The sequence below is a fragment of the Brienomyrus brachyistius genome, chromosome 5 (assembly GCF_023856365.1).
Source record: "Brienomyrus brachyistius isolate T26 chromosome 5, BBRACH_0.4, whole genome shotgun sequence".
NCBI classification, from domain to species: Eukaryota; Metazoa; Chordata; class Actinopteri; order Osteoglossiformes; family Mormyridae; genus Brienomyrus; species Brienomyrus brachyistius.
Window position 1 is genome coordinate 20,295,794 of NC_064537.1, and position 13,271 is coordinate 20,309,064.

Genomic DNA, 13,271 nt, shown 5'->3' on the forward strand with positions numbered 1-13,271 from the left:
CACACACACACAATAACACAGTAAAGGCCATTTAGAAACAAGCTACATATTTCTGGGTCGTGGAAGGAATCCAGAATACGCTATTTTGCGATATAAAGGAAAATGAATGTTGGGAGCAAAAAAAAAAAACTAACAGAAGTAACCAAGGACAGTTGTATCTGTAAGATACAATCACAAGGTGGCTCCTGGCAGAATGGTCAATATATCTTCTCTCATACTACAGATACAGAAGAAGTACATTTAAAAACAACAGAAACCTTCAAAACCATATGAATTCACAATGCCACACACGCAGTCAATGGGCTTTATAATTTTCTTTGAGTGTAGTTTACAAGAAGCTATAAAAATACACGGAATACCAGCACTTTGGATTGTCTTGCAATGCGGCTCTAACTCAACCAAACTATCAGGAAAAAAACTAAAAATCCAAACTCCATGAAGCATGGAAAATACCTAGAGCTCCATACTATTCTTGTGAGTGGATTCTGTCACTCTGCATGAAGAACTAATACACAGCAACTTTTACACCTCTAATTTGAAACTGAAGTGCATAAACCAAATAAAACAGCTTGCGATTACTAGCTTCACTAAACTTGCAGGTGTAGCAATTCCAGCTATTCAAGCTGTCAAACCTGCTCCTTAAAATCTGTCCGTGTGAAAGAACAGCAGGGAAACTACTGTCATCTCATCTCATCATTTAACTTTTTAATCCACTTAAGATTTTATCCTAATGAGATGTAGTTCATAAATTAAATGAATTATTATTGTCATTATCCATAATGATAATAATAATAATTATGATGATGATGATGTTGTTGTTACAGAGGTCATAAAAGATTCCTGAACATCTATTTCAAAAGGCCGGGGTGGTACCCCAGTGTCCTGACTACAACTGCCCACTGTGGCCCTTTCAAATCTGACCTCCTAATCATCCCCTGCCTAACTGGTAAATTCTCTCCTGCCCCTTCACCTTTGCTACTGTGTGGTGAATGTACTGGTGCAGAAGGGCTGCTGTTGCATCATCGAGGTGGGGGCTACACAGTGCTGGTGGCTGAAGTGGTTCCATATTGGTTTCTTAAAGCACTTAGGATGTCTTGAAAAGCACAGTAAACACATAACATTCATTCATTCATTCATTCATTCATTCATCCCTTCAGTTTTCTAATGGATTTATGAATGGACCCCAATGCTCAGAGTAATGTATTTGCATTGGTGAGGGAGAGTCAACTTTAACTCCTGTCGCCCCCCTATAATGCTAATTCAAAGAAGAAGACACACAGCAGATTCAGATGGTGTCTTCAGGTAGCTTTTTTTAGGGGGGAATGAGAATAAACACTGACAGGGTTACAGACAAACAAACAGAAAAAAAAACTCTGGAATGTCTGCTATGTTAGCGGCAAACCCAGCTAATGTTCCAATATGCTATTTTCGGTTTTATTTTCAATATTTTTTTCTGACAGTAATTTGTGGTGTGCTGCAATGAATTAGCATCTCACCCAGGGTGGACCAGGCTTTGTGGAGTATGCTTTTTAAACAGGCTCTCCGTGATAAAATTGTTATGGAGGATGCATGCAAAGGGGATTAGTAGCTGGCTAAAACATGCAGAAGCAAGCAGCTTGTGAGAAGACACAGATCGTAAAACAGAGAAGGGGGTAAGCCACAGAAAATGTGTTTAGCCAATCCATTACTCTACCTGTCACGATTGAAAGCAACACTAAGTATGTGTTGCAACCGATGTTAAATGCATTTGTTCAGGCAAGCTGGCAAGTGCTCCTAAAAGTGCACCGTCATGCAGGTGATACATTTTAAACATCCTTAAACTGGAATCTAAAGTAATACGCCTGTTATAACAAACTTTTGTGTTTTGTTTTTGGAGTTTTCTGCTAAAGACTGGGAAAAATATATATATAATCAAACAAAGCAGACATAAAGTGAAGCTTATTAAAATCACAATCACACTGATATTTGTGTAGTCTGCATACAGTAAATTACCTGTAGACAGAAATCGGATTATTTTAGGATGCGTTCCCCACCTCCATCAAAATACAAAATCCGAAAACAACCTGGAGATTAACTACATTTACTAAATATAAATAAGCAAATAGGCTTCAGTTTAAAACACATTGTACTACTATCACGTGTTTACGTGTGTCATAAGTGCACGAACTGCAGTAACTAAGCAAAAAGGTACAGGGTAGTGATTCTGAGCACCACAGAGTTGTCTGATTAGGTCACTTGCAGTAATGTTGAATAAGTTTATCAGTATTGAAAATGTGGCTTGATAAAGCAGTTTGACATAGATTATTCTAAATGAATGAACAGCAAGAAAAGACACTGGAAAAAACACTGTTCAAGCATGCACAGAGACCAACACTAACTGAAAAAGACAGAACAGCTCCATGATGCTTGTACAGTACACAAAAGCAGATGAGAGATTGCGGAGTATGACAGAAGCCATCTTAAGACTATAACATCAAATATCCCGTCGACCCCTTTGAATACAGGAGAGCTGTTGCTGGGGTCAGCATCTGGAACAGCAGAGTTTTAAAAGACTGAATGAGAAAACCATGTGACCTGCTGTGGCCAAAGGCAGACACAGTACTTCAGATGCAGAACTGGCACCCACGATATAAAATGAATGGTAAGTATTGTTAAGGAGAGGTGCAAAATTCATTCTCAGCAGCAGAGAAAAAATATATTTTAAAATATTTACAATGAGCAGAGTTCTAAATAACGGTCATTTGGTTAAGCTGGTTAAGATTGTGTTTCTATAGCTCTTTATACGCATGTGTGTGTGTGTCTGTGTATTGCTTTTATAACATCCACTCTGGATAACAATGCTTCTTAAATGCAGAAGACCTAATTAATTCACTGTATTGCTGCTCCTACTGCTGGAATAAATGCTGACATTTTGTTGTCTGTGTTTCGACAACCTTTAATAGCAAGTCTTTCACAACTTATAGAGGAAGTAACGGACCTCTCAAAAAAATACCATCTTTAAGATATGTGGGCATTCTAGACCATGACAGGAGTCTGAATAATTAACCTGAACGCATACATTGATTACTTATTTTAGTGACTATTGAGGTTACTGTAAAAGTCTAATTTATTGAACTGTAAGACTATGGGTGATGAAATGAAGCCTCGATATCAAACAATTCATTACAGTTACTAAATTAAGAATAACATCTGGATACGAAGAAATGCATGAAGAGATGAGCAGAAATGACAGTGAGTGCTAATCATCTGCAATCTAATAGCACAGACCCTCAACGTATCCTTGACTTAGCCCTGTGCGTTTTTTCATCGAACATTTAAAAGCTAAATGTCAAAATGAAAACCTTACGTATTACGTTTATCCGATTTAGTATAAGCGCCATTGATCCGCAGTCAGCTTGCCATCGCAGGCGCAGTAGTAAAAAAAATATTTGTCGAGAAATTTGGTGAAATAATAAAATAAGAAATTAGCTTTCTATAGGACTACCATAGAAAATATGGTTTAATGGACCGTACGGAAAACTGTTGTGCAGTGGCGAGAACAATAGGATATGTTACCCACAACTAACCTAAGTTACATGCTTGAAAGTACATCAATTACTTGCGTAAATGTAACCATACTTATTGTGATGCCTATCTTGTAGGAAGTTATGTTGCTACGTAAAGTTTGTCACTTTTTGTCTATAGGCAACGATCTTTAATGGTTAAATGCAAGTCATTTATAGTTCCCAATACACACATATTCCACAATAGTGCAGAAGTACTTCCCAAAGACCTCACTTGCATCGGGAAACGATTCCACAATCACGAACCAAAAAATGCCTCTTATTCAAACTTGCCAACATGCTTTTCCAGAGACAAAATCTATTTTTTTGCTGTACAGTGCAGTCTGCTGTAGCTAGTCGTATATGCTTTAGCCTACAGCAAGTAGTATAGATATTTTTTTCTGTTTAAACACCGCAGAGTACTTTACAGAAGGCTATGTGTGGATTAAAAACCGCTGTCGAGGTGAACATAAAGCTCAAGTTATCCTACAACAGCCTTTTCATAAACGCAATTACAGTTGCACTGTATTGTGAAAACTGCTGCCACTTTATTCTATATTACGACGCCCCATTAACTCTATCGCTAAAGTAAATACGACGTCCACCGTAAATATGATTAATCATTTCTTACCCAAAAATGTGAGAGTTTTGAACCACAAAAAGCCTCCATTGCACGTCAAACCGGAGCTCCACCTTTTCCTTGGATAACGAATAGAAGTATCTCTACTCGGGTTTTGCACATGCACAGGGGGGAAAAATAGCTACAACATATAAAGCTTCATAAAATGCGCTCCTCACAGCCCCCGATGCGCTCTTCTCCGCTTCCTTCCCACCCCTTGGTTAGTTGCCGTCTGATGTCGTACTTTTACCAGTCGCTGTGCGCAGCAGTGTAATTGACATGAGGGTGTTGCTGTGACAGAATAAGCCCATTGCCTGGTCGCTAGTCAGTCCCGCCTTGAGCGGAAGTAAATTGCCGGTACGCCAACTTGCGGCTGAAACATCAATCAGCTTATGTGCATAAATAACACTTCGAATAGTATAGCAAAAGACATGTTTTGCTTTCGCATTAATTTTATTCCTACTGCCATTTCTTTGTTTGTTTCTATATTTGTTTCTAAATAAAATTGCGTTAGGCATTTTAGTGCACGGGAAATTAAAACGTCCATAATGGTTTGTCTTCTACGTTAGGTGACCTGAATATATTTATGTCAAGTCACCAAACAGTTGGAATGAAACCCAGCATCGTTTGTGTTGCGTTGTCTCGTGTCGCCGAGCCTTATTAGAAGTAGTTAACGGTTATATTTGAGATTAAATATCACAAGGTTAGTTGCGGTCTGCTTTATTGTTTGAGACGGGTATGCTGTGTGTTGCACGTAGTCTTAAACCTAGATAGTGTGACGATGGAAAATTTATGTTTTCTCAACATGACGATGATGACAATACTGACTAGAAGGCTGTAGTAAAAAAAAAAATCCGGAACGAACCTCGATGGGAAATTTATGGGTATTCAGTGTAAAAAAAATCAACACTTTAACCGTTGATTAAATTGTGAATATACAGAGACATATGTGATGCAAACCAACTCTCCTATATAAAATGTGGCTTAGCTACATATAATGCGGGGCTCAACGATTACATAAATGGGGCCTTTTTAAGGTGCCCCCTGTTGGTGGGAATAACAATTTAATTCTTAATATTTAATATAATAATATATATTAATATAACATTTAATATTTTGTGGAAATACTTTTCTCCCACGACTCGCAAGACATTTTGTTCGGGGTCCAGAATTCTTGACGACACCCTTGCGCTGACCAGGAGAAGCTGGGGATGAAAGATGGACGGTTAAATTTTGTCCTTTTTGTACTTTTATTTTAAAAATCCATGTACTATATAATTTAGTTTATTTATTTGAGTCGTCAATTAGCTTTAAGAACTTACTTTCAAATATAGCGCTTCTGCGTATTGCATATTGAACACTGCACCAGCATGCCGCCCCTTCAGAACATCGTACCTTAATAAAAATTTTAAAAAAACATGGGTAGCACATCTCAACATACTGAAACACTTTATCAGAACATCAGGATAGGGTGGGGAGCATGCACTGCTACGGTGCATCGCTACACCCACCATATGACAAAACACCTTGGGATCCTGGTTGACGACCCCCTAGACTAACATGCGGTCCAGTCCCACTCTCCACAAATGGCTGTCTATCTTCCAAAGCCAGATGGTATGTGGGCGTCTCCTTTGCCTGGTCCAGCTGCTCAGGTCCTCAGCAATGAGGATTCTGTGAGCCAGATCACCCTCACGGAAACGCACCACCTGGCCATAGTGCCATAACGGATGCTTCCTCACAATGCAGGTAATGAGATTCATGCAGGACTCTCTAAGTAACCGCTCATTTGACACAAAGTCAAATCAGTGATACCCAAGGATTATCCAATGAGACACAGTATCAAAGGAGTACAGTCTTCGTCTCAGGTCACTGGAGACCATCCTTGTCTTGCAGCCTTACAGCATAACAGGGAGCAACAGGACTCTAAAGACTTGAACCTGTTCCCCGGTTACAAAGATATCAGGAGTACCACACACCCCTTTCCAGCGATCTCATGATCCTGGATGCACTCCCAATTCATCTACTGACTTCGTAGGTAGGGTCAACTGGGAAAAACATGGAGGTTCTGCCTCCACTCTGCACAGCATTCACTGTACATGACGTCCAGCAACTTCAGAAGGATCCTGCGAAGTCTCAGGATGTCCCAGAGAGTTGAATGCTTCATCAAAATCTACAAAAGCTGTAAAAGAAACTCTGCCGATATTTGCATTTGTGCTCAATGAGAACCCTCAGCACCAGGACGCAGTCGATGGTAGACTTTTTAGGAGTAAAACTAGACTATTAGGCGAGCAAGTGATCTTGGATCCTGCTGAGGATGACCGTAGCAAGGACCTTACCTGGCACTGAGAGCAGTGTCATCTCCCTGTGTTTGCCGCAATCCAGTTGATCACCTTTCCCTTTTTAGATAGGGGGAGCCTGAAGAAGTTCACCACAGATCATTGCAGCCTTCCCTACCCCAAGCTGGTTCACCACTTGTACAATGTCAATCTAAGTGAGATTGGATAGTTCACAGCTAATTGTAGGATCAGCCTCAAGAACTCTGAACCCAGAGATATCCAACATCCTAGCTGGTGGATCAGCTTTAAACAGCTGGCCCAGTGGGTCACAACTGCAGTGTCATCTGTAAGGACTGTTCCTTCACCTGCCCTGGCTGCGACTCTCCAAGGAACAGATTCAGATGTGTGTAATGCTTCGATTCCTCTTTAATCAGGGCATGGGTCACTAGACCACTTGCTCAGAGGTTTCTCTAACAAACGCCTCCATATCAACCCTCAGAGCCCTTGGAGTTGTCCTTCTCCGTTCCCAGTGGAGACTGGAGTTGCCGCTGTGACTCCTCTCGATAATATCCAGGGCGTCCTGTGAGATAAAACATCTCCTTCTGGAAAAACCAGCAACATCAACACAACCCTCAGCAGTCTTCTGGGTCTTGTCGCAGAAGGTCTCCCACATCACATTGCCAGTGGTTGCACTGAAGTCACCCATGACCAGAGGAGTGTCACCTCATGGGCACCCATCGAACACTGAGCCGTCGAGAATAATACTTTATTGGAAGTTGCAAATAAAATGTCTCCCTTACTGAGATCACTCCCTACAGCCAGAGCATATATCGAGACAACAGACAAGGCCCCCAAAGATTGCCTTGTCCAGGGTCTCATGATACGCTTGGTGAAAGGAGACACATCAGACAGCATCAGGAGAGATAAGATATTCTACGTGCCAACCCAGAATGGCGGACCCAAACTAGGACCCGAGTGCTGCTGTGCGGTGGGCGATACCTCAACACCACACCAGTTCTCATCCCTAACAGGCCTGATCTCGTTGCTCTCTGTCAGTTTTGACTCTTCTGGGGAGGAGGCTTCCGAGGGTTTTGCCCCACCCCCTTCATGATGCGCGTAGCCTTCCTGTGGGTGGCTGCAACAGAACTACTGCCACAGAGAGTAGAAATGGGTCCTGTCAGCCATGTGGGAGCTACCTGACATGTTTCTGCAGCAAAAAGCAGCAGTGTGAAGGATCTAGTAAATATACATCATTAGGGATACCAGTCATAAATAGGGCTGGGAAATTTATTGGGTTAACGCTTACCGTTATTTCTTTTATGGTGTTAGCGCTTGCAGTACAGACGCTCCTCTACTTACGGACGACATACAGTACGTTCCGAACAGTCGTTCGCAAAATGTTCATAAGTCGTTATTTAACATTATTTTAAGGGTATACGCAAGTACAAAGAACTAGGATGCTGGGAGTACGCACGCTACTAGTGCGGGAAATCGCACTAGGCAGAATTGGCCTGTGCTGCAGACAGGAAACTGAAGCCCAGTGAACACAATTTGGACTTACGGTCCTCTTCTTTCGTATGTCTGAAAGTTCGTAATTTGAAAGTGCGTAAGTAGAGGAGCGTCTGCATTTTGATACCCATACAGGAGAATGGTATGAGTACAAGATTTTTAATAGAGATCAATAATATTTCTTCCTGGTTGTAAATAACACTAAGTCAGAGTTCCCCAGCAGAACTACCTGACCAGGACACTTGCCTAACGGGTAACCACTCTATGCTTAAACACAATATGGGTCAATCTCACAAACTCATTACTGTGACAAATCTGTTTTAGTTTGACGACAGATGCATTACATTATCATAAAAAAACGTTGATTTTTGCCTCTTGGTCTTTTGTTTTTGTGGTCTTGGTCTCCTCTAAGAATCAACTTTATTTTGACTCTGTCTTGTCTCGGTCATGGACATTCAGAGCGCATGCTGTGCTCGCCACGGGGTTTGAGCATCCATTAAAAAAAACAGGGGTTTGTGCTCAATGCAGTGCGCTCACCATGGGATTCAGTGCAAAAATAGACAGAGACTCTAATCTCAACATTTGTGCGATTATATTTGTAGTGCGTGCAAATTTTTATACTACTGAGAAATTTCCACAGGCTCAAGTAGTTTTCCCTCATAAGAAGGACGATATCAAGACTGTGTCGTCATTCAGCCCAGAATGTCCTGAAAACAAAACCATGAAGCATGCAGTATGTGGCTAATTCATGTACATACAATATAATAAGCCTAAAGTCAAAGGAATAGAAAAGCGCTCAAAAATGGATAGGGTTCAAAGGGTTATCACAGTACTGTGATTGGGTAAAAGTTGAAATGCAACCAATAAGACGTGTCTTATTTGAAAAAAATGTTACATCTGCACAGAAGCATTTATATTGAAATTTTAAGAAAAAATGTCCATGGTTTAAATTATACTGCCTAGCCCCAAGATGGTGCTTATGCTCCACATCTTATAGTGGGTTGTGTTATGTAAACTCAAACTTTAATCTGTTTCTGATCTTGACCTGGTCTAGCCCTGCCTTGGTCTTGGTTTTATCTCGGTCTCACCCTCCTTGGTCTTGGTCTTGTCTCCATCTGGGCACACTCTGGTTTTTGGTGAAGACTTGGTCTCAGTTTAAGTGGTCTTAACTACATCACTAGTTGCAGCTAATCGATTGCAATTGCAAATAGAAAGCAGTATATTTTATTATGCCAATTGATTGTCTATTGAGTTACTTGTTGCTAAGATATTCAAAAACATTTTATATAGTTTTCTGTTATTTGATCAAAACTTCAAATGACTAAATATAAGTGTAGTAAACTACCACCATGCTTTCATTTTCGAGATAAAAGTGTTTCAGGGATTTCCCTGCTGCTCTGGAGTTTCTAATTGTGGAAGACTGGAGGCAGGTGTTGGAATGCTTACAAGTCCCAGACTGTGGGCTGTGCACCTAGAGTTTTCCCTAGTGGACAAGCGGTTTGCCTTGATGTAACTGAGAATGGCAGAGACGAGAAATCTGTTTGTGGGTTACCCAGCCTTGCAAGAAAAAAATGGGTGAAGCACTTGAAAGAGTAACTGCCAACGGATTCCGTGGTCTCCCTGAGGGACTTCTCAATGATGGAAATAATGGAAGGGCTTTAACTGAAAAGTGGCCTCCCAGATCTTAAGATCAGTGGTGAATTGTTATTGGACTTCCATCCATGCTGTGGATTGTCCATAACAAGACAATAAAATATATGTCTTATATGTCAAGATCTTAGAATATTGAAGACTCTGAAACTCATACAAAACTGAAGATGGTTATCGACAAACTGTGTTTTATCATATTATTGTATCTGCTTATGGTAATATCTATATTGGCCCAATGTTAAAGCGATTGTGTTGTATGTTATTTGTAAAATATTAAAAAGACGTACAGAATTAAATTTATCAAGAATTCCTTTGTTGAAACCAGGTTTGCGCCGCCGGGGGCGCTTTACAATCTTATCCACTAGATGGAGCCCTAAACACGAGAAATTGGTGAAAAGACGTAAGGTTTCTATAGAGATTATCTGACTTCTTTCTCATACCTATATGTCATTGTAAATATCACATATAACTTATAGCAGTAAGTAAGTGAGGTCAGGAGCTGTCGTTGTGAATTATTGCACTTATGTAACAATAAATGGTATTGTAAAATATCTTCAAGTAATCAAGAAAATGTTACTTTTTAATTGCTGTCGGACAGTGTTTATGGAGGATGACCAAGAAATGAAAATCTTTGTTTGATACATGCTAATAATAAATGTTAAGTGCCATTTGACAGCGGAGTGTTAAAAACAAAAACAGCCACAATGACTTAAGAGTCTGCTGATCATCAGATGTTTCAGGTGGTAATACTGTATGCTTAAGGAAGGGAACTTGTGGACGGAAATTAGCACATTTAAGTTTCAAGATGTAATTTACTTCATGAAAGTAACAAAGTCTGAACCGTTGCATATAAGGAGTCTTAAGTTAGGATCACAGTCAAACTGAGGCCTATCATTTAAATCACTGGTCACAGGACAAGGTAAACCATTCCATTATATGGTACTTACACATATACATAATTATACACTTAGGGCAATTACTCTTGCCAGTTTATCTGAACTGCACAGCTTTTGACATCTTTGTTATCTGGACTGAAACCCAAAAGTCAGGAAACCTGGAGCTCAGGCGGTCTCTGCAAGCAGAAAGGTGTGACTGAATAAACCTATATTTATGTCTGCTTGAAGCTCAGCTATTGATACAAATTGCAAGGAAATTACAATCTACAATTTATTACAATCTCATAACAGTATAGACGTCTGTCTTATGAAATGGCGGGTCGATATATATCCTAATATGTAAGGTACATAAATAATAATAATAATAATAATAATTGTGATCTTAAAACTCCATTTGCTACAATTACAGCTTTGTAGACCTTGGGCATTCTAGATCAATTCCTGACGCATCTCTCACAAGCTGGATTGGCTTGATGGACACTTCTTATGTACCATTTGGTGAAGCTGCTCCCATAACAGCTCAACAGAGCTGAGATCCGGTGACTCTGCTGGCCGCTCCATTATACACAGAATACCAGCTGACTGCTTCTTCCCTAAATAGTCCTGGCATAGTTTGGAGCTGTGTTTGGGACTTGTTGTAAGATGAAACTGGCTCCAATTAAGTGCCGTCCACAGGGTACGGTATGGTCGTTGCAAAATGGAGTGATAGCCTTCCTTCTTCAAGATCCCTTTCACCCTGTACAAATCTCCCACTTTAGCATTACCAAAGCAATCCCAAACCATCACATTGCCTCCACCAGAGGCGGCTGACCCATAGGGGGCGTTCGGGTGCCGTCCTCCCAGATGTGGGGGGGGGGGGGGTATAAGATATATAAAAATAAAAAATATATATATTTTTTTTTGATCAGTGTCAGTTTTACTCAGTAGTGTGTGCCTACATGCAATCTTAATTATTTGAACAACATTGAAGTGCAGCGAAATAGCCAATCGTGTACGGTTGCTAGGCGAATATAATAAAGATTTCGCCTATCAGCATCGCCGAATTAAATGGTTTTGGGGCGCTGGAAATTTCGCCCCTGATACAGAAAATGCGGGAAAGTTTTGGATGGCTCTCAGATCAGTCAGTCAGAGAGAGACGATGGCGACGACGACAGTTGAGGGGCAGCTTCCAGCAAGTTCCGTGAGATCGTTATTGAATTACTGTTTTGCTTCTCTACACCTATGTAGAGATTATATACTGAACAAAAATATAAACGCAACACTCTTGTTTCTGCTCCCATTTTTCATGAGATGGACTTAAAGACCTACAATTCATTCCAGATACACAATATTACCATTTCTCTCAAACATTTCTCACAAATCAGTCTAAATGTGTGATAGTGAGCACTTCTGCTTTGCTGAGATAATCCATCCCACCTCACAGGTGTGCCACATCAAGATGCTGATCTGACATCATGGGTAGTGCACAGGTGTACCTTATACTGCCCACAATAAAAGGCCACCCTGGAATGTGCAGTTTTTTGCTTTATTGGGGGTCTGGGGACTCAGAACCGGTCAGTATCTGGTGTGACCACCATTTGCCTCATGCAATGCAACACATCTTCTTCGCATAGAGTTTATCAGATTGTCAATTGTGGCCTGTGGAATGTTGGTCCACTCCTCTTCAATGGCTGTGCGAAGTTGTTGGATATTAGTGGGAACTGGTACACGCTGTCGTATATGCCGGTCAAGCACATCCCAAACATGCTCAACGGGTGACATGTCCGGTGAGTATGCTGGCCATGCAAGAACTGGGACATTTTCAGCTTCCAAGAACTGCGTACAGATCCTTGCAACATGGGGCCGTGCATTATCTGTCTGAGTGGCTGGTCTCAGACGATCTTGGAGGTGAACCTGCTGGATGTGGAGGTCCTGGGCTGGTGTGGTTACACGTGGTCTGCGGTTGTGAGGCCGGTTGGATGTACTGCCATATTCTCTGAAACGCCTTTGGAGACGGCTTATGGTTGAGAAATGAACATTCAATGCACGAGCAACAGATCTGGTTGATATTCCTGCTGTCCGCATGCCAATTGCACGCTCCCTCAATGCTTGTGGCATCTGTGGCATTTTGCTGTGAGACAAAACTGCACATTCCAGGGTGGCCTTTTATTGTGGGCAGTATAAGGTACACCTGTGCACTACCCATGATGTCAGATCAGCATCTTGATGTGGCACACCTGTGAGGTGGGATGGATTATCTCAGCAAAGCAGAAGTGCTCACTATCACACATTTAGACTGATTTGTGAGAAATGTTTGAGAGAAATGGTAATATTGTGTATCTGGAATGAATTGTAGATCTTTAAGTCCATCTCATGAAAAATGGGAGCAAAAACAAAAGTGTTGCGTTTATATTTTTGTTCAGTGTATTTAAAAACAGCCATTTGAAGCTATAGTCATTTACAACATTAACAATGTCTATACAGAATTTCTGATCAATCTGATGTTATTTTAAGGGACAAAAGCAAGGAAAAATGTTAATTTTTTTGTGACAGAGACCAAAGCATCCACGATTGACTTTCTAGCACATATTCCTTGTCAAAGAACATTTTTTAACTAATTACCAATTATATCCAAAGGCAAGCAAGTAACTAAGTCACCAGAAGTACTGCACAATAAAAACTGCGGAAATGAAGAAGGACGCTTTCGTCTGTTAACTGCTCATTTGGCATGTGTTGGCCAGACCTTGTTTTGTGTTGTTACAGGTAATTACTGTGTGCCCCCCCACAGGTCACTCCAGAC

At 40.8% G+C, this 13,271-nt stretch overlaps 1 protein-coding gene across 7 annotated transcripts in view; it reads right to left on the reverse strand.

Moving 5' to 3' along the window:
- abcc3 (ATP-binding cassette, sub-family C (CFTR/MRP), member 3) overlaps positions 1–4,434 on the reverse strand; it is a 65,685-nt gene extending 61,251 nt beyond the window's left edge. For 4 of the 7 annotated variants that reach the window (XM_049013188.1, XM_049013187.1, XM_049013185.1 and 1 more), the window contains exon 1: positions 4,174–4,433. In XM_049013188.1, the coding sequence (XP_048869145.1) occupies positions 4,174–4,212 (39 nt within the window). In that variant the 5' untranslated portion in view covers positions 4,213–4,433. Of the gene's footprint in view, positions 1–4,173 lie in introns of all 7 variants that reach the window. The other 3 variants (XM_049013181.1, XM_049013182.1, XM_049013183.1) reach the window with 2 other exon arrangements.
- Between the last annotated feature and the right edge of the window lie 8,837 nt (positions 4,435–13,271).